The sequence below is a fragment of the Hippocampus bargibanti genome, linkage group LG20, assembly GCF_051943395.1.
Source record: "Hippocampus bargibanti isolate YZ-2025 linkage group LG20, ASM5194339v1, whole genome shotgun sequence".
Lineage (NCBI taxonomy): Eukaryota > Metazoa > Chordata > Actinopteri > Syngnathiformes > Syngnathidae > Hippocampus > Hippocampus bargibanti.
In genome coordinates, this window is record NC_142753.1 from 10,199,537 (window position 1) to 10,224,310 (window position 24,774).

Here is a 24,774-nt window from a genome sequence, read left to right on the forward strand (position 1 = left end):
GCTAAACGCTGCGGTAGCAATGGTTGAAGTAAAACATGGACAAGGACTTTGCCCGGACAAGTCTTTCTTTTCACTCTCTCTCTCTCACACATACATACAAGCGTAGTGCATTTTATCTGGGGAAGCAAGGGCGGGGGAATTCCTTGTTCGCTCGCATACTTAAACCCTCCCTTTCACTCGGTCTTGACCCTCCACACCCTCATCCTCACTCCTTCCTACTCTTCAGTGGCGATCTTTATCTGTTTACTGTATTGCAAAGCAGCGTCAATCCGCCCGAATCACTCCATTTCCTGTGGAAGAGCATTACCTAACTTCCCCTTTTGACTTCATTCCTCCTTTTTAGTGTGTGACAGGCCCAGTGTCGTTCTCCTTATTGATTTGAAGTCGTCACTCACACTCAGAAGGGTGATGAGTCGTCATGACGAATGACAATTGTGCTTCCACACAATACAAACACCACCGACAACAAAAAATGTGATTGATTTAACTGACATATTGATTGATGAATAGCTTTCTTCAACCGTCATCTGTACTTCTTTGAATGTGTCGGACGTTTTGCTACTCATCTGAAAACTTCGTCAGTGAACTAAGCCTATGTTGCCATATGCTGATGAGGTGATACCAGAGCAAATGGGACAATCAGGCAGGACAATAGAAGTAATCAGTCAGGACAATAGAAATAATCAGTGTAGCCTCAGGGAATAGTCCTCTGCTCCCCCAACCTGAGACCTGGGACATAGTATAGTATAGTATAGTATAGTATAGTATAGTATAGTATAGTATAGTATAGTATAGTATAAAATGGTATAGTATAGTATAGTATAGTATATCTGTGTAAGCTGTCAGTCGTACAGGAGTGATCCATCGATGAAAAGGTTTTTTCAGCCGTCATCTGTACTTCTTTGAAGGTGTCTGACGTTTCGCATCTTATCTAAGAAACTTCGTCAGCAAACTATAGTCTAGTCTAGTATACTATAGTATAGTATAGTATAGTATAGTATAGTATAGTATAGTATAGTATAGTATAGTATATACACCTTTCGCCTTACACACTCTGTCTGGGAACCAATTAAGTTCGTAAGCCAAGGTATCACTGTACTTTTACTTTTTTCTGTTGCGTCGCACTTCCTGCCGACGTTTCGATTTGACTTTTCCAGAAGCGCTGTAAAAAAAAAAGGCCGCCGCGGGTTTCACGCGGACCAGCGCAAGTTGCATCAGGTTTTTGATGCCGGCGTGTTATCATCAGCCACATGACTGCGCCGTCAGTTGTTGTTCCGCCTAGCGCGCGACAAACTGCACTCACTAGAACACGCGCTGGGTTACTCACACACACACATGTTCCCTTCTTCACCTCAGCTGCCACTACGCAAGGCTCGTCATGCTCTCGCTTCCAACGCAACGGTATCTTGACTTTCATGTTTATGAGGAAAGGTATTGGGAGGGATCTTTCGATCTTTTTGAATGGCTGCCGCTGCTCACTCACAAAAAAATGTGTCCTGTGACTCTAAAGTGACCTTGAGAGTTATGAAAGGCGCTTATAAATGAAATTTATTATTTAATTTGGATCGTTCACACAACAGCCTGCTTAGGCAACAGAGGATTAGTAATACTGATGAGGTGATACCGGAGGAAGTGGGGCAATAAGGCCAGTCGTTAGTCTGAACAATAGGAACAATCAGTGGAGCTGCAGGGAGTAGTCCTCTGCTCCCCCCAACTTGAGAGCAGGGACCTATCATAGCAGAGGTCTGGCACCGCCATGTCTGGACAGTAAGGATATATATATATATAGGGCCTAAACTACCAGTAAGACTTTAGTTTGCTGACGAAGCTTCTTGGATAAGAAGCGAAACGTCCGACACCTTCAAAGAAGTACAGATGACGGCTGAAGAAACCTTTTCATCGATGAAATGTATTATTATTATTATTACACATTCAACACTGACGTAATGATAAAAATACATATCTGCAATACTCAATGACGCAGACTGCAGACAAAGTTTACGATATGATAATCATTAACCTTTCATATAAACCGAACTGGTAAATTTTATGATCATTTTTGTTTTGATGACGCTGTTGTCAAATGCCGCTTCTCATTATTGATCCTCTCGTGTGGCTCTTTTGCTACTTGCGCCATTATTATTTTACGACTCTTGATATTGCAATGAGAAGGGCTGCACACAAAATGCATGACAATCAAGACATACATATTGTTATTATTATGAATGACAGTTAAGACCTACGATCAGAAGCGACCCTGAAGGCATCACGCACTCAACAACAACAACAAAAAGGATATTCTAAAAGCAATGACGCTACCAAGAAACGGAACGTGGAGTAAGACTTGTTTAATCACACGAGTGGCAAGTTGAGATGGTGGTGAGATATTATGGGATGGCTATTGAGTGTTTTTTTAGGACGTACTGAATTTCTGGAAGGTTTTTCAGGTTGACGATGAGAGAGGTGGTGACGCTGTGAGTTCCTGTTAGCAACACCAACTTGGTGTGTATTAGTATAGTATAGTATAGTATAGTATAGTATAGTATAGTATCTATTATAGTATAGTATCTATTATAGTATAGTATAGCATCTATTATAGTATAGTATATTATAGTATATATATATATAGTATTATATACTTATTATTATAATTTTTACTTATTTACTTATTACTTTTTTCCAGGTTAGCGCTTTGTTCCAGCTTCAGCTGTTGTTAAAGCGCTATATAAATCAACATGTATGTATTGCATTGTATTTTGGACAGCCGCCCTCATTTCAAGATCATATCACTCTAAACTCATATGATTTAGGAATTAATCATTTTTCCTAATGAAAGAAGAGAGCCTGAGGTTTCTTACGCTGACTTGAATGTTTATGTAGTCCTAACACTCAATATTCTGTGGGTACTGGAATTTGAGTGACAATGACAAAAACCCTGGCACTGGAGTGGACACATTTTTGCACATTGTCTGGCATTGAATGAGTTCAATCGGAATCATTCTATTTGTTTGTTTTTTTTCTCCATTTCAAATCATGATGCATTACTTTTCACTTAATAATAATAATAATAATAATAATAATAATAATAATAATAAATAATAATAACGCATGATATTTTAAGCACCTTTCAAAGCTCTCTAGGACACTTTACAGCCACAGACAAGCATAATAAATAAAATACAATCCAAAATAGAATACAATAAATAAAATACAATTATAAATAGAAACAAGAGAGCGAGCTACACAGAAAATGCCATTTTAAATAGGTAGCATTTGAGACTTATGTCCACCATTAAAAAATATTCACATTCTATGTTCTATAAACAAACTTGTAGCAAGGGACAACGTGAATTTTTATGCAAGCCCGACAACGTGCATGCATGCAAGGACTACCCGCATGCAACAAACAACAAACACACACACAAGGCCGCAAGGAAATCCTACTCTCCCGAGAAGGTTCTTCCCAGGCCTCTCATTGCGACCCAAAAAAATTAGCTGCACCAAAATAACAAAGCAGCCAAAGTAGAGGAAAAAGTGTCAACTCGGCCCCATCTGAGGATGACAGCTGTGTGAAATGACAGCCGGAGCCTTCTGCACAACTTTGCACGACCTCACGTCGTCATTGGTCCAGGTCTAAATGTTATTTTGTTTTGTTTTGGGGAAAATACATTTGGACGACAAGGCCATTCGACAACCCTTCCTTCCCCCGCCTGGTCCTCGGTTGCACTCATTCGTGATAACTGTGCGCAAAACACGCAGCCGTCAGTGTAGTTTGTCAGTTATGACGTTGGATTTAATTCTAGTGGAAAACTTTGAGGCTGGCTCACTATGTCGAGACGCACCGCTCCCTTTTTTCTCTCTCTCCCCTCCCTCCCTTCTCTTCCCTCGCCTCCCCCTTTCCACACACACACGACATGCTCGTCCACGCACGAACATACGCAAAGAACAACGTTAAATCCAAACAGGAATAAAAAAAAGGAGAATGTTAGTGACTCGCTGCGGTGGGACATGAGAAGCTTTAGTTAGCTAACACTCACCGCGCGGCTAACGTGGACGACAGCGCGGCTGAGTCGGAGGATGAAAATAGGGCAAGAAAGGCCGCTCCGGTCGTCCGCGGCTGCCAGTCAGTCGTCGCTCATGTTTCTCCGGCGAGGCAACTTCGAATGGGGCGAGAAAAAAAACTAGTGGCTCTGTACATTCTACGCTACAGTCGCAAAATGGTGAATGGAGACCCCGAAGCCTTGACAACCAACAGTCTCGGCCAATGGCGATGCGCAGACAGGTACAGTATCCAATGGCGGCGCGGGGTTGATGGATAGGGGCGGGAGAAGGCCGGAATGTAAATTTAATTGACGTAAAGAGAAGACCAATGGAAGTGTGGGAAAACACAAAACAGCTGTTGAGAAACCGAGAAGCACTGGCCAATCGGGTTGTCGGTGGGAGTGAACATGCGGAAGTATATATATCGCTCAGCTTTGTGTCCTTCTTTTAAAATATCATCTTTAAAACAGCAAATATGCTTCACCCCCCCCCCAAAAAAAAAATAATCTCTATTTTATTTAAATCCCAAATACAAATCCATAACTTGATTGAGCACAAACAATGAACTCGTCTTCCAAATGGACACTTTTTTTACGCCATCTCTCTCGACCAATCGGAAACGTTCAAAACAGCACCACTTCCGCGTGTTCTGCCCTCCAGCCCAATCAGCAATGGCGATGGATAACTAAACTCACCATAACAGCACACGATTGGCTAAAGGGATTCGACTGCGCGGGCCAATGAGCTAACACGGTGGTGAGGTAATAAAACGCTTGTTGCCACCAGACCAACGAAAAAAAGCCAGTACATTGCAGAGCTCCTAAAGTGAAATTATGCTATATTTTAAGAAGCCGCTGGAATCGATGCACGTAGTTCTTTTGAACGCCTGCTTTATAAATTGTACACAAACTCGCTGGTGTATTTTCGTTTAACACGATGTGGCACTGCAGCAGTCCTGACTGGCACGCGCACTCAGCGGGGGTTCAAACTCCATTCGGGTGTTACGTAACTTGGCGAAAGCTAGCGGGTCGCGCGCACTAAACTCGAAGCAGTGTGCGTAACTGTGCACGAGTCAGGTGGATATGTGTTTGTGAATGTGCACCAAGGAAACCATTGTCTAATCATTCGATTGTAGTTGGTGTTCGTTTTAATCTATTGTCATGCAGTAATGCAGTTGGTCCACTAGATGACGCCATTGGATTAGAAAAGCCACTCCACGTTTTCCGAATCACATAGACTCTAATGAAGTTTACTGCAAGTGTTTCTATTTTTTCCTTGTTTGTGACAGAATGTTGTAGTTTATGTTTTACATGTAGAATATTTTATGAGCATGTTTTTTTAGGGAGGTGGGGAGATTTCTTAGGTGCTTCTCAGAGCAGTTACAGGCCATCTCATAAACAAGTTGTAACGTTTTGGTTTGTGAGGTTTTTCATATTACAGTACATAAGACGTTTTTTGGCAACATGGTTTTAAGGTGTGTATGACGAAGGTTTATTCTGTGTTTTTTTTTTAGTGGTTGAGTTTTTCTTGGAGTATTTGAAGACTTTTGAGATGAAAATATGTTTTTTTTTCTTGCGTGTGAGCAGTCAATGTTATTTTTGCATTCCAGCAGCGGCCCCTAACAATGTGTGGCAATTAGCCGTGTTGTGATCTGCTTTCTGTCTTGGTGCCAAACAAGATCGCCCCCCCCCCCCCCCACCTCCCTCCGGGTATGAACTCTGACCTCATCGCTCAGCTAGACAACAGTACCTCTCTGCCGGGGGGCCAAATTGGCCATCAATCACATTGCATCAGAAGCTTCAAAGCAAAAATGGCGACAAACCAAAACGTCTTTTTTTCCTTAGTGAAGCAAAATAATAATAAATTTCATTTATAAGCGCCTTTCAAAACTCTCAAGGTCACTTTACAATCACAGGATATTTTTTTCTGTGGGAGAGCAGCGGTCGAAAACGCGCCAGCATTCACTCAACCCGGAAGTGACAAATAGATAGAAAGCTAGCTAGCTAATCGATGTAAAGGTTTCTTCTACCATTATCTGTAGTTAAGAAGTACAGATGACGGCACAAGAAACACATAACACAATATCCCTCATCACCATAACGATACCATAAGGGTAAATGCAGTTTGAGACTGGTTAGCACTTGAATTTATTTAGGTTTACAGGTACGCACTGATAAATCAAGTAAAGCTGAAAACAGTTGCAATGCTACATCCTGCCACGAGGGGGAGCCAGAATCTGAGCAGAAGCTAACTTGTACTGTATTTTAACGTGTATAATAATAACTACAATATGGTCCATGAGTCGTACCTTTATCCTCGACATCCTTTTGGTTTCAGGAATAAAACATGTGAGCAGTCTTTTGAGTAAATAACTAATAATAATAATAATATATTTCATTTATAACCTTTCAAAACTCTCAAGGTCACTTTACAGTCACAGGATAAGTTTTTCTGTGGGTGAGCAGTGGCAGCCATATGCGGCAGCGTTCACTCAACCTGGAATAACTCAAATAGATATAAAGTTAGCTAGCTGGCTAATAGATAACTAATCGATAGCTAGCTAGCCAGATAGCCTGATAGCATAACAACAGTCCCTTGCATAAAAAAAAACGAATTCATACATTGTAAATAGCACAGCCACCTTATATAGTTATTATAGTTACATATATCATGTTTTTATTCTGTATTTTTTTATACTTTGCACTATGTACAGTTCTTTTTCTGAAACATTTTTGTGCAGTTGTACATTTCAGTCTTCTCACATTTTCTTTTTGTACATAAATACTGTTTTTTTTTTTACGAAATAAAGATGCGGTCTAAAATTAAAAGTGGTTAAACCACAAGAAATAAACAGACAGGTCCATTATTTAACCATATTTAAAAATGATTAATTAAACCTCTAAACAATTTCTTACATACCCCAATGACGTAGGAGGTTGAAAATGATCCAATCTTCATTTTGGCCCCAGCACACAAAGACTTTTGGCGAAATATGTCAAATCAAGTGTTTTGCGTCTCTGGCAAACGAAGGAGGACAGTGTGTGAATATGGTGTCATCCTCTTCAAAACACTCACACAAAGAGTTCCAATCAGTGCCAAAAGATTCCAGTGTGCTGCAACACAAAGAAATAAAGTCTGCTTGACCGGACAGGACGAATCAAAATGTCTGCCGTATGCCACGGCAAAAAAATGACAAAGCGACCATATTTCAATGCTTATTTCGTTTCAACAGCCATGAGCAAATATTGGTCGCATTTGCTTAAAATTTGCACATTTAAAGGACAACCGACACCTTTTTTTTTGTTTCCTAACTGACATCAGAAAAACGTTTTCTTGCATCTAAAATACCCCAAACATGCAGGCTGATATTTTTTGTCAAATGAAAAACACTAATAAAAATTACTTAAAGTGTCCAAAAATGACTTCAAAATGAAACCGGAAGTGGCCAGTTTCAGAAGGTCCCGCCCCCTTGTTGGTGATGTCACGCCAAGACGTCTTGCCTCGCTCGAGAATCAAAACAATGGCTTCAGATTCTGAGAAGATGCTTTCTTGTTACTCATCCAATTATGAATAGGATTCAAATAGTTCCGAAGAGGAAAGTATTAATGTTTGCAATCGATTAAAGGAGTCCTCCCATATCAATTCGAGCCGTCAATAGCATCTGAACTGAAATGTAGTGTCCCAGAAAATGCAAAAGATGGCGCCCAAGCTCCGTTGGAAATGGGCTGATTTGTCTGCTGGGAATTTGTGTCAACTAGTATCAAATAGTAGTCTAAGTGCAACACATAGCGAGTCACCATCGCATTATTTATGTTTTTTTTCCTTCTCATTTCGCCATCAACACGAAATTTTCAGACCAAACAAAGTACCCAAAATGCATTGTGTGTGTCACTTTCTCAGTCAGGGGCGTTTCTGACGTGACATCACGTCAGGAATCGTCACCAACTCAAAAACAAGACTTCCAGAATATTCAGCGCGAGTCTTAAAACGTAAAATATAGCGACATGCGGTGGAATCGATGTAAAATACGCTCAGTAGAAGTCATTTGAAGTGATTTTACAAATTATGGACACAACTTGTCCGAGGGCGTCGGTTGTCCTTTAACAAGTTTGACATTCAGAAATACATGCAAAGCGTTAGCTGCAATGCTCAGAGTAATAATGCTCACAATGCTAGCGCCGCATTCATCTTAGCCTTGCGGTCCACACAGACCTGCTGGTTAGCGGCAACGTGAAACAAACACAGGAAACAATCAATCAAATTTTACCTTTTTTTTTTAATGAACCCTGATTATTGTTTTAACTACACGCAAAGATGGAGAAAACAGAAAGAGAAATACAGAGCGTTTGCGTCCACCTCCTCCACGAAGCCAATCAATGTTGATTGATCGTTAACAAAGACATTGATGCATGGAATAACAGTTAAACATTAAAATTGTCTTTTTTTTCCCCCCCAACACGTTTTCCTTTGAGAATCCTCAAAATATGAAAAAATAGACACACACGTAGCATTAATAACAGTACTAAAAAAAAAAAGAGAAAACTGTTTCCTGGATTACACACTTGTGGTTTAAAAAAATAAAAGTCAGAAAGCAAAAACAAAAAGGTCCACTAGAAACAAAGAGTGCAAATTGGAACCCCCCCCCAAAAAATGTATACACATAATAAAATAAAAATGAATAGCGGCTGAGCAAGAGTACATATGAAATAAGCGGGTTAATATTATGATACAAATATTACAACAGTAACAGTAAAATATGCATGTGTGGAAGGAAAGGCAGGGTTAAAGGTTGCTGAAAAGACAAGTAGAGTCATCCATCCATTCATTTTTCAAACTGCTTAGCCCCACTGGAGCCTACCCCAGAAGTCTTCAGGCACTAGGCGGGGGGACACCCTGAACCAGTTGCCAGCCAATCGCAGGGTTTACAGAGTCAAACAGCACAAGGGACAATTTGGAGTGTTCTATTAACCTGCCATGTATGTTTGTGGATTATTTATATAGCATATAAATGTGTGTGTTTGTATGACTAGTCTTGTGAGGACCACTAACATTTTATACCATATGTAGTGAGGACATTTTTGACAAGTGAGGACCTTTTGGAAGGTCCTCACAAGTTTTTCATTCTAAAGGCTTCGAAGAGGGTCAATATATTCATCTGTTAAAGTTTCAGAGAGGTCCTCACAAATTCACCCAAAATAATTTTTGGTGTGTATTTTTTTCACTTGGATACACACATTTTTTACTCGCTGTGTGTGTTTATGTGTGTGTGTCTGTGCATGGTTAATGAGAAGAAAAAGGTCATACCACAAAAAGTCAAATGATATTGTAACCAAATTCACTACAGGGGTGAGGACTTTGAATGTAACCATTCAGTCCTTACTCCTGCTGTTATTTCAGTTCCAAGTCCACTTTTTATATCTTTGTTTTTAAAGAAGTTGAAGTGGGAAATGGGGTGACATTTCGTGTTCAAATGGAATACTAGTTCTTCTATAAACTTATCAGCAACGGTGGTCCTCACTCCTTATCTGGAGTTATCCGGACCTCACAAAAAACCATTGAAACAGGAATGTGTGTGTGTGTGTGTGTGTGCGGGTACACAAGTCAAATTAGCACATTCACTGTCACAAATGACAAAAATGTGCAAGACCGCAGCTGAATTTCTAGTTGGAGCTGTGGAAACTGAACACACAGGCATAACTCATTCGTATTATATATCTCACACACACATACAGTTTGCACATGTACACACTGAGCGAGTCATGCTATGGGAAGTCCCACGCTCTCCATTCTGTGCTGAGGTTTAGTGATGTCATTTCCTGCGCGTGTTTGTGGAAAGGGCGTATGTCATTTCTATGGCAATGGCGGTGATGTCATCTAACACTGTGTGTGTGTGTTTGTATGACTAGTCTTGTGAGGACCACTAACATTTTATACCATATGTAGTGAGGACATTTTTGACAAGTGAGGACCTTTTGGCCGGTCCTCACAAGTTTTTCATTCTAAAGGCTTCTAGAGGGTTTATATATGCATCTGTTATAGTTTCAGAAAGGTCCTCACAAATACACCCAAAAAGATTTTTGGGTGTATATTTTCATTTCACTTAGGATACACACACTTTTTACTTACTGTGTGTGTTTATGTGTGTGTGATTAATGAGAGGAAAAAGTTCATACCACAAAAAGTTAAATGATATGTTAACCAAATTCACTACAGGGGTGAGGACTTTGAATGTACCCATTCAGAAACCTTACTCCTGCTGTTATTTCAGTTTCAAGTCCACTTTTTATTTCATTGTTTTTAAAGAAGTTAAAGTGGGAAATGGGGTGACATTTAGTGTTCAAATGTAACACTAGTTGTTTGACTTATCAGCAACGGTGGTCCTCACTGCTTAGCTGGAGTTATACGGACCTCACAAAACCACTGAAACAGGAATGTGTGTGTGTGTGTGTGTGTGTGTGTGTTTCAACAGTCCCCATTTAAGCCAATAAGACTGTGGCGTCAGCTGTGTACTTGCTGTTTTCTATGTATTGTGCCGATGCTAACTGTGTCTTTAATATTTATTCATCACTATAAATATAAACTCTCATGGCGGCAAAAGAAGGCAAAGGTGTGGTGATACACTGGGAGATATATAGAATATATATATATATTGTATTGTATTTATCTGTACACAAATATCTTCAGCATTAAAAATAAATTTTAGTTTACCGATTTGTATCAAACAAGCGTACTGAAATATAACATTTGGAATTTATATTTTTTTGGATGAAAATATATATGTTGTATGTGAGTCGTTGGATGTTTAAAAACAGAAGGCAAGTTGGCAGGTGGTGCTTGAAAAAGGCACGCTTGTTTGGTCTTAAAGGACAACCGACACCATTTTTTTTGTTTCCCAACTGACATCAGAAAAACATTTTATAGCATCTAAAATACCCAAAACACGCAGTATGATATTTTTAGTCAAATGTTAAACACCAATAAAAATGATTTAAATTGTCCCAAAACTACTTCAAAATGACCTCGGAGATGCCGAGTTTATGAAGGTCCCGCCCACTTGTTCGTGACATCACGCCAGGACAGGACGTCATGCCTTGCTCTAGAATCAAAACAATGGCCTCAGATTCGGACAAGATGCTTTCTTGTTACTCATCCAGTTATGAATATGATTCAAATAGTTCTGAAGAGGAAAGCATAAATGTTTGCAATCGATTAAAGAAGTCCTCCTGTATCAATTCGAGCCATCAGGACTCCAATGTAACGTCCCTGAAAATGCACAAGATGGCGCCCAATCTCTGTTGGAAATGGGCTGATTGGTCTGCTGGGAGTTTGTGTCAACTAGTATCAAATAGTAGTCTTAGTGCGACACACAATGATTCACCATCGCGTTATTTGTGTGTTTTCCTTCTAATTTTGCCATCAACATGAAGTTTTCAGACCAAACCAAGTACCCAAAATGCATTGTGTGTCGCTTTCTTGGTCAGGGGTGTTCCCTTCGTGACGTCACTTAGGGCATCGTCATCAACTGGAAAACAAGATTTCCTGAATATTCAGCGCGAGTCTTAAAATGTAAAATATAGCTCGATGCCGTGTAATCTTTGTAAAATACGCTCAGTAGAAGTCATTTGAAGTGATTTTACAAATTATGGACACAACTTGTCCGGAGGCGTCGGTTGTCCTTTAAATTGGAAATATAATTTTTGAAGTCAAGAAAAATACAATCTCGGCCTGAGTTTTTTTTTGCTTTCGGACATTCATGGCAGCAGCACTCAACCGAAAAAATGATGCCAGACAGCCGCGCTTGTTAAAAAAAAAAAAGCTTCGGCTTGTTGGCTTGGAGAAGTAAAATACTCCCCCAAAAAACACGCTAAAATAGGAGTCTTTGGAAATGAGAGGGAATGACGACAGGATTTGCCAATGCTCCAAAAGTTTCTTTGAACGTAGAAGGGACAAAATGGCCGCCTCGGTAGCGAGTCTGGGTCACTTCCTGAAAGTGTACAAACGCCCCCTCCCCTAACCTCCATCCAGGAAGAAGTGATTCCGTAAAGTTTGGAATATTCCCAGCCACGACGCAGGTGATCCTTCTTCAGTCTGGAAGCGACCTTGGAAACCGCCGCCAGGCACTTCTGTCAAGTCAACAAAACTGAGGGTTCTTCACATGCCCCGCCCCTCCAAAAAACTTTGATCCATAGTGTTCATGTCATTATGTCTTTGAAGACGCAAAGAATGGACTTTTCCTCAAAGGAGTGTGTAACGCCAAAAGACAAGCTCAAAACAACATTTTGCGGTCATGAAATAGTGTAAGGTCGCATTTGGTGTCCCTCAAGGTTCAATTTTAGGTCCACTTCTTTTTAATTCATTCACTGCCATTCATGAATTTATTCGGGACTTTAAAATATGACGTAGAGCGCCATTCCCAAATGTGCTCAGGTTTTGTTTTTTTCTTGCGGGAGGGTGCCGCTAAAGCGCTGGTCAGACCTCTGGGAATGTTTCTCCCCCCCACGAGGGGCAACGTTTCCGTTTATTCCATGTTAGCGTTTTGTTCCAGATTAATCTGTTGTTAAAGCGCTATATAAACCAATATGTATGTATTGCATTGTATTTTGGACAGCCGCCCTCATTTCAAGCTCATATAACTCCAGACCCATATAACTTAGGAACTAACTTTTTCTTTTCTGATGAAAGAAGAGAGTCGAAGGTTTTTTACACTGCATTGAATGTTTATGTAGTCCTAAAACTGATTATTCTGTGGGTCCTGCAATTTGAGTGAAAATGACAAAAACCCTGGCACTGGAGTAGACACTTTTTTTGCACATTGTCTGGCAGGAAATGAGTTAAAAAAAGCAATTATTCAAAAGACAGCAAGTCAGCAAGATGGGGGAGGGGGGGATCCCAGTAAATGGAATCAATTTTCTCAAGTATTTTGTGGGTTTTATAATAAAATCATTTTAAGATGTGGTTTCAAAGAATTTAGCACTCCCATGTAGCCCAAAATTATGGATGTGTGTAAAAAAATAAAAATGTTAAAAACGCATACATCATTTCTGCATAGTTTGGGCAATCACAATTAAAAAACCTTCAGCCCCCAAACCCGCTCATCGATGCAAAATGTGTTCACTACTTTTGAAATTTTCGAGTTACGAAACGCCTGAAAGGAAAAATATTGACCCTTGTTGTGAAATAAATTTCAAGATATAAAAGATAAAAATACAGTTTGGGCTTTTACTCGCAGTTCCAAATTTCCTGAATACTATTATACCGTTGGCTTTTCGCTAGCATCTTCCTGGCAACTCATTGGCTACGAGGAACCTTTCCCATATGTCATTATTCACAACAAAAATGTATTGTGCAATAATGTAATTGCAACATGTTACGTTTCGATGCAGTTTTATGATTTAGGAAACATTTATGTCCGAATTTTGGGGGACCTTGGAGTGGATTAGGCCATTTCCATGGAAAACACGTCTTGACTTACATTTTCCGGTTAAAAAAATTTCTTCCGGAATCAATTTCATAAGTCGAGGTAGCCCTCCTCTACAGGCAGGCCAATCATGGAAAAAAAAATAAGAGCGGCCTAAAAATGAAAAGACAGCAAGTCTGCCATTTTGCTCAGTGGTGACCATTTCAAGGGTTAATTTCATAAAAATCAGCTCCACTCATTTTGCTGAATCCCCAAATTGGATTTTGTGCGCACGGTACACCTATTTCATGACCATAAATTAGCATTTTGAACAGCTTGTGTACGTTTCTGGCCACAAAAAAAAAATTGTGTGTGTGTGTGTGTTATATTCCCATGTAGCCCCGGGGGGTCTCAGCAGCTGGCGTTCTCCAGGGACAACTGGGCGGTGGCTCTCTGCAACTCTGAGCTGCCCCTGCGCTGAGTGGGCGGCGGGGGCATCGTTAACCCCAAAATCAGACCCCCGCTGCCCACTGACCTTTCCTCCGCCTCCTCGCGTCTTTCGGCTCTCACCTTCTTGTCCTCGGCTTCGTCCCGCTCACCGTCCGCCTCCATCTTTTGGTCTTCGCTCCAGCGCCGCTTGAAGCGCAGCTTGAGCGGGATGCAGTGGGTACCGCCGGGGCTGACGGGGGCGGCCGGCGGGGGTTCCGTCTTCAGGCTGAGCAGCGGGAAAGCCGAATGCCCGGCGCCGAGAGGCGGAGTGGCCGGAGTCTTGAAAACTTCTTCGTCGTCGTCGTCGTCCGGGTGTGGATCGTTATCGCGAGAAGGGGGTTGCGGCTCGGGGCCTCGGGGACTGCCGGCGGCCTTGGAATGATTTTGCAGGTGATGATAGGGCGCAGGAGCGAAGATGTCATCGTCCTCGGGGTTTAGCTCGTCTTCCTCGCTGATGTCCGTCACTTCCACCTCCTCCTCGGACTCGATGTCTGATATGGGCTCCACCTGCAAGGGGTGTGCAAGTGATAGAGATTAGACAGAATAAGAAAATTATCATATTGAAAAGCTTCATGCTGTTTCATGCTATGCTTAATCAACATGCGTGACTCGAATACGCAATTGTAGCACGGACAACCTGGGGTCAATCTGAGGTCAACAGACACAGTTTGTTAAACTGTCATCTTCATCTAGGACAGGGGTGTCAAAGTCATTTTTTGCCGCGGGCCACATTGTAGTTATGGTTTCCTCTCGAGGGCCGTTATGAATTTGGGGAACCCATTAGAATGTTTAAATCCCTTCAAATATTACATATAGAGCACACAGCAAATTAATGAATGACTCGTTTTCAAATCAGAAGTCAAGAATAATTTTACATTTTTTTATTGTGGTTGACATCCAAAAATATGAAATTTTGGCTCAGATTTTAGCAATCATCATGGAATTTAACAAGTTTGATTTGCTTTCGCGGGCCGAAAAAAAATGATGTGGAGGGCCGGATTTGGCCCGCGGGTCTTGACTTTGACACATGTGATCTAGGAGATCTGGTGTTGGACAGAATTTAGGACTTGGGAAACTCCTTTATCACCGAAGCAATTTACGACATGAAACTCCTTCACAGGGAGAGCTCATTAGCCAGGTTACAAATGTATCAGTTCATGGAAGAGATAATGTTTGATTGCTTACATCTGTTCGTGCTTAGAACTCAATAGGTGTGGTATTCTAATCAAGAAAACTATGTTTTACTAATGTATCACTTAAATTTGCATATGCTCTTAATAAATAGCTTGGCAGAGGGCTGCGGAATTCAGACGTCTGTCATGAATGGCTGCGTCTCCTGCCGGCAGTAAAGACAATCTTTCTGGGTCCGAGCCTCCGTCCACGGTGTCCGATGGAACATCTCTGACAGCAAGTGATTACTTGTGTCACTTCCTGTTCCACGTCTCACCTTGATCTTGGGGGTCACGGCAAACAAGGATGACTGCCCGGCCACAGAGGAAGAAGAAGAAGACGCCGCCGCCAGCGAGCTCCCCGCTTCTCTCTGTTTGCGTCCGAGGGGGGGCGGCTGCAGCTTGAACTTGAAGGAGTCTTCCCCCAGTTGCCCCCCCAGCGGATGGGAGAGCGGCAGGGGCAAGTGGTGGGGGGCCGGCTTCTCTGGGGTGGGGCGGTGAGGCTGCGGGATGACGATGTTGGGGTAGTGGAGGAAGGCGCGGGGGCTGAGGTGGTAGTTGTAGACAGATTGCGTGTGGGCCTGAAGGTAGTGCTTCATGTCCTCCGGGTTGAAGGAGAAGTGGGAGCCCATTATGGGGGACGGCAGGGAGGGCGAGGGGGTGTAAGGCAGGTGCGGGGTGGGGGTCATGGAGAGCGCCGGGGACAGAGTCGGCCCCAGGAGCCCGCCGGGGCCCGGCAGGGGGGACACGGGGAAGGGGGAGAGCGGCTCCGGGTGGACCCTGTGAGGTCTGGCCAGCCCGGCCGGGTTGGCGCCGCCGCCGCCGTAGAGCCTGAAGAGAGACTCGTGAGGCAGGCGGGGTGGGAGGAGACCCCGGAAGGCCCTTTCCGCCGCCACCCCGCGCTCCTCCGACCCCACCGCCTCCTCCAGCTCAGAGTTGGTGGAGGTGCCGTCGCTGCAGTCGCTGACCGAACCGCGGGCCATGCGGCGCGCCACGCCGCTGAACACGCCCGGGCTGCGAAGCTCCTCGCTTGACGACAGGATATCCGATGGCGTGGAAGGCGGGAAACGGAAGTGGGTGCCCCCGCTGGGTACCGGAGGAGCGCTCTGCGGGACGCCGCGACCTAAAATAAACACAGATGCGATAATGAGCAACATGGGACTACAGTGGTACCTCGGTTTCCGAAGACCTTGCCTTACGAACTTTTCGGGTTACTAACGTTAAATGTATGAAAAATTTTACCTTGTCGTAATGAACTTTTTTCGGGATACACACGGATTATTCTCATTTTAATGGCTTCCTATGAGAAATTAATTTTTGGGATACACACTTTTCGCCTTACACACTCTGTCTGGGAACCAATTATGTTCGTAAGCCAAGGTATGACTGTATTTTGCGCTGTGGATGACTACCATTAACTCACTGCTGCTTTGTTTTTAATCATTGGCTGGAAAAGATCATTTCATAAAATAAATGTAAATGATAAAGAACGACCCGTGTGAAGTTTTGGCCACGTAAACAAAACATGACTTGTTTGGAAGCGAAGACAAATAAGACCACAAGTATCGCATCAAGTGTATCTGACGCCAAAGCTAGCTGGAAGCTAAAAGCAATAAAATCATTGGGTGGGTTGTGATTTTCCTTTCAACAATTTATTTATTATTACAGAAATCCAACTTCCGCTATTAATTTTTTTCCTCCCCCTCGTTACTTATGCAAGAGCAAATGAAAAGAACAATGGCACTGTTTAATTTTTTTTTGCTTTTGGGCGTTCTATCCTTCTTTTAAACACTTATAATAATACATTTTTATTTATCAGCGCCTTTCAAAACTCTCAAGGTCACTTTACAGTCACGGGATCAATTTTTCTGTGGGTGAGCAGCGGCAGTCACATGCGCCAGCGTTCACTCAACCGGGAATAACTCAAATAGATCAAGTTAGCTAGCTAGCTAATAGATAATAATAATAATAATAATAATAATAATAATAAATACATTTTATTTCAAGCTGTCAAGGTCACTTTACAGTCACAGGATCAGTTTTTCTGTGGGTGAGCAGCGGCAGCCACATGCGCCAGCGTTCACTCAACCGGGAATAACTCAAATAGAGCAAGTTAGCTAGCTAGCTAATAAATAATTAATAGCTAATAATAATAATAATAATAATAATGATAATAATACTAATACATTTTTTTCAAGCGCCTTTCAAAACTCAAGGTCACTTTACAGTCACAGTCTGTGGGTGAGCAACGGCAGCCACATGCGCCAGCGTTCACTCATTCACTCAACCGGGAATAACTCAAATAGATCAAGTTAGCTAGCTAGCTAATAGATAATTAATAGCTAATAATAATAATAATAATAATAATAATACATTTTATTTCAAGCGCCTTTTAAAGCTCTCAAGGACACTACAGTCACAGACAAGCAGAGATACGATCATAAATCAAATACAATTATAAATAGAATACAATTAATTAAATATGATTATAAATAGAAACAAGGGATAGAGCGACACAAAAAAAATGCTTTTGTCTCGCATTAACTTTTGTGAACTACAAAAATACTATTATTTTTTTGGTTTGTTTGATAATTTTGCGTGCGTGTGACGTATGATTATGTTCAATTCTTTTCTTTGCTGTATTTACGGTGCTCCGGTTACAATGACCAAAGTGAGGAAAATGCGTTTGCCTCCCTATGGCATTTCACATGATAGCTTAGCATGAAGCGAGCAATTTAGTTTGACAAAAATCACACGGTTTAATATTTTTTTTTTTTTTTTGCGTTCAAACACCCAATATGTAATTCTCTTTGGTTTTGCAGTTTTACAATCAACTTCACATGGTGGAATTTAAGCCTCAACCTCCCCTCCTGACCCCCCTCAACCTCACAATAAACTGTAAACAACAGCAAAAGATTCATTCCTAGCAATTTGCTTCCACCTAGGGGGTCGAGAAAATGGGATCAAGATGGGTGCCCCTTCTTTCAGAAGCAACCCCCTTCACCCCTCTTCCCAACTGTGGTTCTCCTTTCAGCAAAACTGTGGCACTGTCATAAATTTCTGGCCTGCGTGCCAGAATTAAAATACTGGAAAAGTTGCTCTCGCTGCCATTACAAACATAGACTGGGCTTCTCTCCTTCCCCCATTGGACTGCCATTTGTGTGTGTGTGTGTGTGCGCGTGCACGTAACAATCAGCGCAGACTGACGTGGGCACGTGCGCGCGCATGCAACATCCCAACACGCGTGGGCCACATCACACACGCCAATTAAAGTATCGTTCCGCACTTAAGTCAGCTCCATATGGGCCCTGTTTACACTGGAACAGAACACAGAGAAACCACTTGAGGGGACGCGGCGGGGGACGGACGGAGGGTGTGGGTGAGGTTGTCATGATGACGTGATGACATCACGCACATGGCGACATGATTTATTTGATTGTTAAAAAGGAATCGCGTCAATTATCGTGTCGGATTCGGTGGCTTACCGAGCGCTTTGCTAACCTAGCGTGTTAGCCGCGTTGCTAATTAGCAGCGGAGCAGTTTGCGTCCATTTCACGAGTCAAATCGAGGGAGTTAGCCGCGTTGCTAATTAGCACCATCGCAGGATTTCCATTGATTTCATGAGTGAATCGATATATTTTTTTCACGCTGACAGAACAATTTGAAAATACATTAAAGTCTCGTTATATCGATATCGGATATATCGATAGTCCCGGTTATATCGATACTATTTCTATGCACGCACGGAGAAAATTACACGCAAACAGGGTCGGATATATCGATAGTCCCGGTTATATCGATATTTTTTCGGACTCCCTTGAATATCGATATAACGAGACTTTACTGTAGTTTGAGAACGAAATTTGGATGTGAATGACGGACATTAGGAATTAATTCAACCATTTCGAAATTGACGACAAAAAAAAAAAAAAATGACGCGTTTGCACGCATACCTGAGCCAATGTCGATAAAGGGATAGTTGACCAGCACCAGTTTGTTGAAGTTGAACTTGTAGGTGAACCTCTTGCCTTTGGTCTTGTGGAGGATTCTCTTGTTGTAGTAGTACCTGCGGTAGAGAAGGGGAGGACAAACACGTCATTACATGACCCAGCAACGTCTCTTCTTCCTCCTCCTTAAAGGACAACCGAAACCATTTTTTTGTTTCCTAACTGACATCAGAAAAACGTTTGATAGCATCTAAAATACCCAAAACACGCAGGCTGATATTTTTAGTCAAATGAAAAGCACCAATAAAAATGACTTAAAGTGTCCCAAAACTATTTCAAAATGACCTTGGAGATGTCCAGTTTCAGAAGGTCCCGCCCCCTTGTTTGTGACGTCACGCAGGGACGTCTTGCCTTGCTCTCGAATCAAAACAATGGCTTCAGATTCGGAGAAGATGCTTTCTTGTTACTCATCCAGTTATGAATATGATTCAAATAGTTCTGAAGAGGAAAGCATAAATGTTTGCGATCGATTAAAGAAGTCCTTCCGTGTCATTTTGAGGCATCTGGACTGAAATGTAGCGTCCTAGAAAATGCACAAGATGGCGCCCAAGCTCCGTTGGAAATGGGCTGATTTGTCTGCTGGGAATTTGTGTCAACTACTATCAAATAGTAGTCTTGGTGCAAAACACAACGATTCACCATCGCGTTATTTATGTATTTTCCTTCTAATTTCGCCATCAACACAAAGTTTTCAGACCAAACAAAGTACCCAAAATGCATTGTGTGTCGCTTTCTCAGTCAGGGGCGTTCCTGACGTGACGTCACGTCAGGAATCGTCACCAACTCAAAAACAAGACATCCTGAATATTCAGCGCGAGTCTTAAAATGTAAAATATAGCTATACGCGGTGGAATCTTTGTAAAATACGCTCAGAAGAAGTAATTTGAAGTGATTTTACAAAGTATGGACACCGGAGGCATCGGTTGTCCTTTAAGTTCAACCTACGGTACAGGACATGGTGACCTTCCACACTCACCATCCCCCCCCGTCCAACCTCCGTGGGCAAAAAAAACAAAACATGCGGTTATATATGTGAAGGAAGTGAGGCAGCAGGATGAGTCATGGTTAGAGAAGGTGGAGGAGTTGAAGAGCGAGCGCCTGATGACAGCTCATCTGACAAGATGATCAAAATGGCCCCGGCGTGAGTCACAAGTGAGCCTGCGGACTTTGATTCAGCGGAGTCTCTCGCGACCATTGTGAAAGGCGAAAACTGGATTTGAGGAAGGATTTGATTCACATTTTCCACCTCGCCGGCTGCATTCACACATTTTGGTGTTCAACAAACTGGAAGATTACATCTCCTTGCGTTCTATTGTGTGTTTTTTGTTCGGATTGTGGCACGACAATTCAACAGGGATGTTCACGACACGACTCACGAGACGCAATTTGAGAGCCACCTTTGCACCGTGATGTCCCCAAACGTATTTTTAGAATTGATTACGCTACAAATGATCCCATGGAGTCATCAGATTAAAATTGATTTTGCAGGATTAACTCATTCGCTGTGCTAAAATGTGTCCACTCCAGTGCCAGGGTTGTTGTCATTTACACTCAAATTACAGGACCCACATAATATTGAGTTGTAGGACTACGTAAACATTCAATTCAGTGCAAAAAACCTTACTCTCTTCTTTCACGGGGAAAAAACAAGTTAATTCCTAAATTATAAGGGTATAAGGGAGTTATCTGATCTTGAAATGGGGGCGGCTGTACAAATTACAATTACAATGCAGTGATACATTGGCTTACGAACTTAATTGGTTCCCAGACAGAGTGCGTAAGGCGAAAAGTGTGTATCCCAAAAATTAATTTGCCATAGGAAACCATTAAAATGAGAATAATCCGTTCCCAGGTCCCCACAAAACATAATTTTCTACTTTTTAATTTTCTAAGCCTTAAAACTACACAAAATATACCTTGTTTTATGTATAATAAATGTGCTATGGTATTATACTTAAAGAAATAAAGTGCACTGTATAATAAAGTCATTTTATTGACCTTTGTGATGGTCGTTGATGGCTTGATGGAATTGAGTGGCCGGTTGCCATTTTCTTATTATGAGAACGGGCTCGTTCGCAAACGACACATCACTTGTGGCAGCTCCATGTGTATCTCAAAAATTGTTTGGATGCCAAGGTAAAATGTTCATAAATTTAACGTTCGTAAAGCGAAAAGTTTGTAAGTCAAGGGGTTCGTAAACCGAGGTATCACTGTACATACATATTGATTGATATAGCGCTTGAACAACAGATGAAGCTGCAACACGGACAAAAGGCAAATGCTGCCCCCTTGTGGAAGGGAAAAAACATTGCCAGAGGTCTGACCAGCGCTTTATCGGCACCCCCGCAAGAAAAAAACAATCCCGAACAAATTTGGGAATGGCGCTCCACCTCACACTTTTCAACTCCCAAATAAATTTGGGAATGGCGGTGAATAAACACGTGCGTTTATTGAATGCCCGGTGAGTGCCGTGGGAGCCACAGATGAGAGTGCAAAGGTGGTTGTTGTGCACGCGGGCATGTAAAAGAGGCCCGACGATGAACAATTTGTCATCTGCATTACAGATGAGGCGGATTGGATCCGATGACACGGGGAAAGGGGTACCTAATCAAGTGTCTGGCGAGTGTATCCAAGCGACGAGCACTCAAAATAAAAGCCAGACGTGGGTGGCGTCGGGGCCTGTGCGAGCAGTCGTGATGGATTTGCGGCTCCTGGAAAGCGTCGTGGTAGCAGTCCAACACGTATGCGCGAAAGAGCATACACATACTGGATGACCCCCACCCCCACCCCCTGGTCCCTTACTGTCTTGTCTTTGATGACGACTTGAACCAGCTTGAGCGGACTAGCGCGCATGCTGGCTCCGCGCGGCTAACTCACGAGAGGCTGCGACATTCCCGCTCGCTACGAAAAATAGAAAGACTGGCAAATGAGGCGCAGATGAGCCGGAGGAGGGCTGACATCTAACAAGGTGCGAAAGCGCATGTGTGCGTGTCATGAGACAGCGCAAGTCATCCTGGTAAATGAAACCCACACCAACCTACAACACAGGAGGCGACACGGATGACAAACCGGGTGCGTGTGTTTTGTAAAAGAACAGATCGTCCGCTTATACATGTGCGTAACACAGTCCAGGAGAAAAGTTTCGAAAACTGGACCACCACAAGTCGCCATTTAATCCGACCTGGACGAGTTCTGAGGCGTGTGACAGACAAGAAGTGAGCGAGAGGGGTGCTGGAAATGAGAAACAGAAGTCATGATGTCCACTCGGGTGTTGTGCCAGGAACGCTAACGTCATTTTATGAACCATCTTTTTTTTTATTTTTATATAAAAGTTCTTTTCCAGCCGAAGAAATGTGTCCGTCCGTCTTCAGGGGATTTGACGCTGTCATAAAATATACTGCTAGGAGGAAAAAAAAAAAATCTAAATGGAAGCGTGTGTATGCACAGGTCGCTCACCGGTTAGCCGCTAACACCTGCTAGCAGTATTGTAGGACTGACAATGGCTGAGGAGTTGTACACACACACATACACACACACACACACACACACACACACACACACACACACACACACACACACACACACACACACACACACACACACACACACACACATACACACACACACACACACATACATACATACATACATACATACATTCAGTGTCATCCAATTACTATCATGTAAAAATACTATTTTAAAAAAAAGGCATAAAAAAATTAGATATGGGATATTTGGATTTTTAAGATGTTAAAATGTGTCTAAATAATAGTGGCTGCTAGCCTATTTTATGTATGTCTAAATAGTATTATTATAATAATTATTATAGTAATATTTCCTCCAGTATCAGCAACTGTGTACAATTATGTTTTAGTGCACTTCCGGGTTGCGTCTGGCTACCGCTGCTCAGCCGTAGAAAAACTTATCCTGTGACTGTAAATTGTCCTTAAGATTTGTGAAAGGCGCTTAAAACTGAAATGTATTATTATTATTATTATTATTATTATTATTCACAATTGCATTGAATGTTAGCCTAATGCTAATAAGTGAAGTGACAAACTGCTAACAAAGTATTAACAGATAACACATTTGAACAAACATTCAAGTCTTCCACCATTTTCCAAATCGATAACTAACCTGAGGGCGCGGCTGAGCTTGTCGTAGTTCATCTGCGGCTTACACTTGCGGGCGCCCCACAGACGTGCTACCTCGTCCGGATCCTTGATGACAAATTCGCCATAGTCGCCCTGCCAGGCGATGACGTCGTGATACTCTTCCTTGCGCAATAACTCGAGGATAAAGTGCCACAACTGGATCTGACGCGAGCCCGGGCTCGATTCGGGCTTGTAGGCCCATTCGGGGAAGGCGAACCCTGCGAGTGGATGACAGACAAGAAGGGAGATCAGGTGGAAGGTCGGTAAAACAGGACGAAAATTAGCGGGTTTGTTTGAAAAATTAGTAAATTAGTTTAAAATGACATTCAAGTCAGCATGGGAAATGAACGTGAATCCAAAAATGATGTACAGTGATACCTCCTTTGCTAACGAACTTCGGTTTACGAACGTTAAATTTATGAACATTTTACCTTGGCATACGAACCATTTTTCAGGATACACACGGAGCTGCCACAATAAGTGATGTATCGTTCACGAACGAGCCCGTATTCCTAACAAGAAAATGGCAGCCGACTGTTTTTGTCCTCTATTCCCCACCCTAGTCTTCGGTTAAAGCCACGTGATTGGTCAAGAATGCAGCAGTGAGGGGAGGTGTTTTAAACATTAAAGAGACAGGCAGTCAACTGTGAGAGTTTCAACTTTGATAGTTCAAAGGTGGAGTGTAGACTGCAAGGTTAAAATATACCATCAATCAGGCTCCACAAACAACCCATCTGGACACTTGATGCAAAACGCTATCAACACAGCTAAACAGAACACAATTGATCAGGAACTAGATGAAATTATCGCAGTGAAAGCACCTACAAGGGATCATTCCTCAAGATGGTGAAAGAAGAAGGTTACGTTCCTCATCAAGTATTTAATGCTGAGGAAACCGGCCACTTCATTTCATCAAGCCATCAACGACCATCACAAAGGTAAATAAAACGACTTTATTATACAGTACAGTTTATTTATTTCATTATAATACCATAGCACATTTATTATACATGAAATAAGGTATAGTTTGTGTAGTTTTAAGGCTTATTTAATTGAAAATGATGTTTTATGGGGACCTGGGAACGGATTATTCTCATTTTAATGGTTTCCTATGTGAAATACATTTTTGGGATACACACTTTTCCCCTCAAACACTCTGTCTGGGAACCAATTAAGTTTTTAAGCCAAGGTATCACTGTACTAAAATACTTCTACGCTATGTTCATAGTCGCAACCAGAAGATGTTCTCAAGTGAAGTCTTTAATGGCTGCCAGGATGATAAAGACACATCCACAGAGCCTTTTTTTCTGCTCAAGGCATCCAAAACGCTTCCTCCTCTTACAACCGTCGCCGTGACTCAGCGTACAACTGGACGAAGTCGCGACTCGGGAATCTTAATTCTCGCAGCTGCTTTCTCAGCACCACAATAGCTGGAACGTAACGTGCTGACATTGCCTCGGCTGCCGGGAATAAGTCGGGCTGGGCGCCACCGAGGGGCGGTTTCGCCTCGCAGGTCG

The 24,774-nt window shown here is 42.2% G+C and overlaps 2 protein-coding genes across 6 annotated transcripts in view; both read right to left on the reverse strand.

Moving 5' to 3' along the window:
- The window catches only part of cica (capicua transcriptional repressor a), a 32,917-nt gene extending 28,723 nt beyond the window's left edge, over positions 1–4,194 (reverse strand). Inside the window, exon 1 of one of the 2 annotated variants that reach the window (XM_088987013.1) lies at positions 4,038–4,194. The gene's annotated coding sequence lies outside the window, so the exon portion shown is untranslated. The remainder of the gene's footprint in view (positions 1–4,037) is intronic. The other variant, XM_088987014.1, reaches the window with a different exon arrangement.
- Positions 4,195–6,466: 2,272 nt separating this feature from the next.
- Positions 6,467–24,774, reverse strand: part of erf (Ets2 repressor factor) — a 37,878-nt gene continuing 19,570 nt past the window's right edge. Inside the window, exons 2-6 of one of the 4 annotated variants that reach the window (XM_088987019.1) lie at positions 23,241–23,475; positions 19,050–19,162; positions 15,375–16,219; positions 14,009–14,434; positions 6,467–7,154 (exon numbers count right to left, since the gene is read on the reverse strand). In XM_088987019.1, coding sequence (XP_088843145.1) covers positions 7,131–7,154; positions 14,009–14,434; positions 15,375–16,219; positions 19,050–19,162; positions 23,241–23,475 — 1,643 coding nt within the window. In that variant the 3' untranslated portion in view covers positions 6,467–7,130. Of the gene's footprint in view, positions 7,155–8,691; positions 14,435–15,374; positions 16,220–19,049; positions 19,163–23,240; positions 23,476–24,774 lie in introns of those variants that run through there. The other 3 variants (XM_088987017.1, XM_088987018.1, XM_088987016.1) reach the window with 3 other exon arrangements.